Genomic DNA, 4199 nt, shown 5'->3' with positions numbered 1-4199 from the left:
AGGTAGGGCGAGCAGACCGGCTCCTGGGGCCACCCCTGGGCGGCCGCCTGCCTCTCCCGGCTGACCCCGCACACTCCTGCACACCGCGGCTCCCGGCCTCGGCTCTGTCCCCCCAGACAGGGCCTCGGGCTGACCGGGGCTGACTGGGCTCCCGTTTGCGCTCAGCCATCGACAAGGACGGTGGGGACGTCAAAGCGCTTTACCGGCGGAGCCAGGCCCAGGAGAAGCTGGGCCGCCTGGACCAGGCCGTCCTGGACCTGCAGAGATGCGTGAGCCTGGAGCCCAAGAACAAGGTCTTCCAGGAGGCCCTGCGCGACATCGGGGGCCAGATCCAGGAGAAGGTGGGCGCGGGCGAGCAGGCCTGCTGGCGCTGGGGCGGGCGCGGGGGTGTGGCCCGACACTCAGGCAGCTGTTGCTCCCTCGGAGCTGTGCGTGTCTCCTGGACTGTAAAGTGTGCAACCCGCTGCTGGGGTGGGGGAGACCCCTGGTGGCGCCCCGCTGCTGGAGCAGAGGAGCCTGGCCAGCTCTCCAAAGAGGACGGCCCCGCAGCCCTTAGAACTGCCGCTGGCTTGTTAGCACCGGCGCTCGCGCCCGCGCAGAGAAGCTGGTCGGCTCCCCCGCAGGCTGGAGGGGCGGGCGGGGGCAGGCCGCAGCACGGTCGTGGGGCACCGACGCTCGGCTGAGAAGCAAAGTGCGGTTATGCCTGCGGACGGCCGCTCCTGCGACCACCCCCACGCACCTGAGACCGCATCTGTGCTGTGTCCTGGGCTCCTCGGGTGTGTAAGTGAAAGAAAAACTCAGGAAGGTACCACCGAGTGGTGACGGGGCTCCGTGGGCACAGGGCGGGGTGCGGCCCTTTCCGAGGGGATCTCACCTCCTCGGTTAGCGTCCCCTGGAGAGGGCTCTGGGCACACGGCACCTGGGGGCCAGGAGGGGCGGCCCCTGAGCCGCGGGCAGCCGGCTTTGCCCACAGACTGACGCCTGGCACGGCGGGAGCCGGCGCTGTGGAAATGAGGGGGAGGGCCTGGAGGCGGTGGTGGGCGTGGGCGGCGAATGCGCTGGAATCTGTGTCACGCCAGAGGGGGTGGGGGGGGCGTGGGGGGGCGGGCCCGCGCGTAGTGTCAGTGGACCTTGCCCGGATCCAGGGAGAGGGCCTTGGGTGGTTCTGCGGGTTTGTGAAAGCAGTGAAGAGACCCCGGGGCTAGAAGGGTGACGACCTCGTGACCCGCCGGCCCCTGGCCTGAGGTGCGCGGGCGGCTGCCGCCCGGTGCCCGGGAGGGAGGGGCCGGCTCCGGCTTCCGCGTGCCCCCTGTGCCCACGCCGCGTCTGCTCGCCCGGCAGAAGCAGCTCAGCTCGGAAGGACAAACAGCCGCAGGGCGTTTGGGAGACGCCATGGCGCGTCTCTTCCTGCCCGGAGTAGCCCAGAGCCGCGCCTGGCAGGAGCCGAGAGGCCGGAGGGACCCTCCCTGCGGGAGGGTGGCGCCTCACGTGGCCGCTGTCTGTCGTAGGTGCGCTACATGTCCTCCACCGACGCCAAGGTGGAGCAGATGTTTCAGATTCTCCTGGACCCCCAAGAGAAAGGCACCGAGAAAAAGCAGAAGGTACCGGCCCTGGGCTGAGCCAGCGGGGCTGCCCTCCCCCACACCCCGGGCGGACTCGGCCAGAGCCGCCTCGGCTGGACGGAAGGCCCTGCAGGCTGGCCGAGAACCGGCCCGCGTGTGAGTCCAGGGGCAGACAGGCCTCGCGAGTGCCCTGTGCCAGGAGCAGCGAGTGGCAGGCGGCGGGGGCCTCTGTCTCCACCCTCGGCCCAGTTACTCCGCCCCGTCAGACACGAGCCTGCCCCGCCCCGGGAGGGCGAGCTCAGAGCCCGCCTCGCTGCAGGCCGCTCCCTGCTGCTGGGTGCTAGCTCGAGGTGCAGAGTTAAAGGCCCCCGCCCGCCCGCCCTGGGTGTGCTGAGGTGTGCTGCTCCTGGCACAGGCTTCTCAGAACCTGGTGGTGCTGGCCCGGGAGGATGCCGGGGCTGAGAAGATCTTCCGGAGCAACGGGGTACAGCTCTTGCAGCGCCTGCTGGACACAGGGGAGGCTGACCTGATGCTGGCCGCCCTGCGCACGCTGGTCGGCATTTGCTCGGAGCACCAGTCTCGGGTAGGTGGCGTGGGGTCTGGCTGGGGCGTCCCGCCATCGTTCCATCGGTCATCTGTACGTCTACCCCTTGACTTACCCGAAGGGGACGAAGGAAAAGTGCAGCGTCTCAGGGAGGGTCAGCGTGTTTTGGAACAAATGGGCCAGAGCGGGGCTGCCCGGCCGGGCGGGGGCGGCTTCCGGGCACAGCGCCTGCACCTCACCGTGGGGACGCACAGGCGCCTGTTTCCCTTAGACACGCTTCAGCGTGAGCGTGTGGGCACTGACCCGGCATTGCCAGGACGCTGACCGTCGGGCAGGGCCTGGCCCTGGGAGCTCATGGGCAGGCTGGGTGCTGGCCCGGGCCGTGGGTGGGCTCTGGGCCCACGTGCAGCCAGGGGTGCGGCTCTTAGGCGCGCTCAGCTCTCTGCGAGTCTCTGACGTGGAGCCCGGGAGCCCGTGCGTCCGCCCGCCCTGCAGCCTCCTCGCTGCCCTGCACACACGGAGGCCTGCTGGGGTGTCCAGCTGAGAGACGGCGAGGGCTTTGGCCATGCCTGGACAGCGCCTGAGGCCCGGTGTTGGGCAGGTGGGACACGTCTCCTTCGGGGGAGGCACCAGCCCCCGGCTGCTCTCAGGGCCACTGTCCTCCTCGTCTTTGGTATCAAGGGGAAGAGAGGCAGTAGGGGTGTTTCCAGAATCTTCTGGAATCCTTCCAGCAAGGGATCCTGCCATCACCCAAACAGGCCTGCTGTCCTCGCTGGCAGCTGCTCCTCCCCCTCAAGTGGTCTCCTGGCCACACTGAGTCGCCGCTCTGTCCACTCCTCCCTCCCAGACGGTGGCCACGCTGAGCGTGCTGGGAACCCGGCGTGTGGTCTCCATCCTGGGCGTGGAGAGCCCGGCTGTGTCCCTGGCTGCCTGCCACCTGCTGCAGGTGATGTTTGACGTCCTCAAGGAAGGCGTGAGGAAGGGCTTCCGCGGCAAAGAGGGCGCCATCATCGTGGGTGAGTGGCCCTCTGGGGCAGGAGGGGCTGCCCGGCCGGCGCCACGCTCTGGGCCAGACTCGTGGTGGGGTTGTTTGGACAGGACGCGCGCCTTTGGGGTGGCGGAGGCCGGCTCAGAGCCGGGATTGGGTCCCCACGCGCCCACTCTGGCTTGTCGCCGCGTGTTGGAGAGGTTCAGGGCCAGAGTGCCGTCTCGTTCCAGACCCTGCCCGGGAGCTGAAGGTCCTCATCGGCAACCTGCTGGAGCTCCTGACTGAGGAGGGGGTTTCGGGCCAAGGCCGCGACAATGCCCTGACCCTCCTGATTAAAGTGGTGCCCCGGAAGTCCCCTAAGGACCCCAACAACAGCCTCACCCTCTGGGTCATTGACCAAGGTAGATGATGGACAGGGACGGGTGTCCACGGCAGGCTCCTTGGGTGGCGGCCAGCTTCCCTGGTGCCACCGCCCAGCCGTCCCCACTCCGAACCCCACCTGAACCTGGGCCCCTCGGGGGCGTAGCGTTAGACCTTCGGCCAAGACCGCGTGCCGGCCAGCGCAGAGAGCTGGGCGGGGGTCTGCTTCCACTTGGGGCGCGGCCCTGGGTGGCGCGCAGCAGCCCCAGCGCGGCCGTGAGCGCAGCCCGGAAGCCTTGGGATGGCGCTGCGGGCCGCTTGCGCTAGCCGTGGCTGGGTTTCCCAAAGCGGAGGGCGTGAGAGAGACGCCTCGCGAGCACAGCTCGGTGCGCGAACCCTGAACCCCACGTCCCTCAGCTGGGCACGGTCCCCCAGTTAGGGTTAGCGTCAGGAACCCCCGCGCCCCACTGCTCTCTGCTGCCTCTCAGGGTGGAGCCCGCTTTCTGCCGTCTGAGGGGGGTGTCTCTTCAGGCCTGAAGAAGATTCTGGAGGTGGGGGGCTCAGTGCAGGACGCCCCCGGGGAGCTCTCGGTGACCGCCGGCAGCCGCATGAGCGCCTCCATCCTCCTCAGCAAGCTCTTTGACGACCTCAAGTGCGATGCCGAGAGGGAGAACTTCCACCGGCTCTGCGAGAGCTGCATCAGGTGAGGCGGCAGCCCCGAGGGCCCGCCCGGCGCCCGGCCGCG

General features: G+C 69.3%; 1 protein-coding gene across 1 annotated transcript in view; it reads left to right on the top strand.

The window, feature by feature from the left end:
• Nucleotides 1-4199, top strand: part of UNC45A (unc-45 homolog A (C. elegans)) — an 11822-nt gene that overhangs the window by 3250 nt on the left and 4373 nt on the right. Inside the window, exons 4-11 of the mRNA XM_012732687.1 lie at nucleotides 177-341; nucleotides 974-1084; nucleotides 1246-1416; nucleotides 1509-1601; nucleotides 1978-2145; nucleotides 2954-3122; nucleotides 3325-3495; nucleotides 3986-4113. Of these exons, the coding sequence (XP_012588141.1) occupies nucleotides 177-341; nucleotides 974-1084; nucleotides 1246-1416; nucleotides 1509-1601; nucleotides 1978-2145; nucleotides 2954-3122; nucleotides 3325-3495; nucleotides 3986-4113 (1176 nt within the window). The remainder of the gene's footprint in view (nucleotides 1-176; nucleotides 342-973; nucleotides 1085-1245; nucleotides 1417-1508; nucleotides 1602-1977; nucleotides 2146-2953; nucleotides 3123-3324; nucleotides 3496-3985; nucleotides 4114-4199) is intronic.

Source organism: Condylura cristata, unplaced genomic scaffold (assembly GCF_000260355.1).
Source record: "Condylura cristata isolate star-nosed mole 26May11 unplaced genomic scaffold, ConCri1.0 scaffold00035, whole genome shotgun sequence".
NCBI classification, from domain to species: Eukaryota; Metazoa; Chordata; class Mammalia; order Eulipotyphla; family Talpidae; genus Condylura; species Condylura cristata.
Note: the sequence above shows the minus strand (reverse complement) of the source record. Positions and strands in the feature narration are given on the sequence as shown.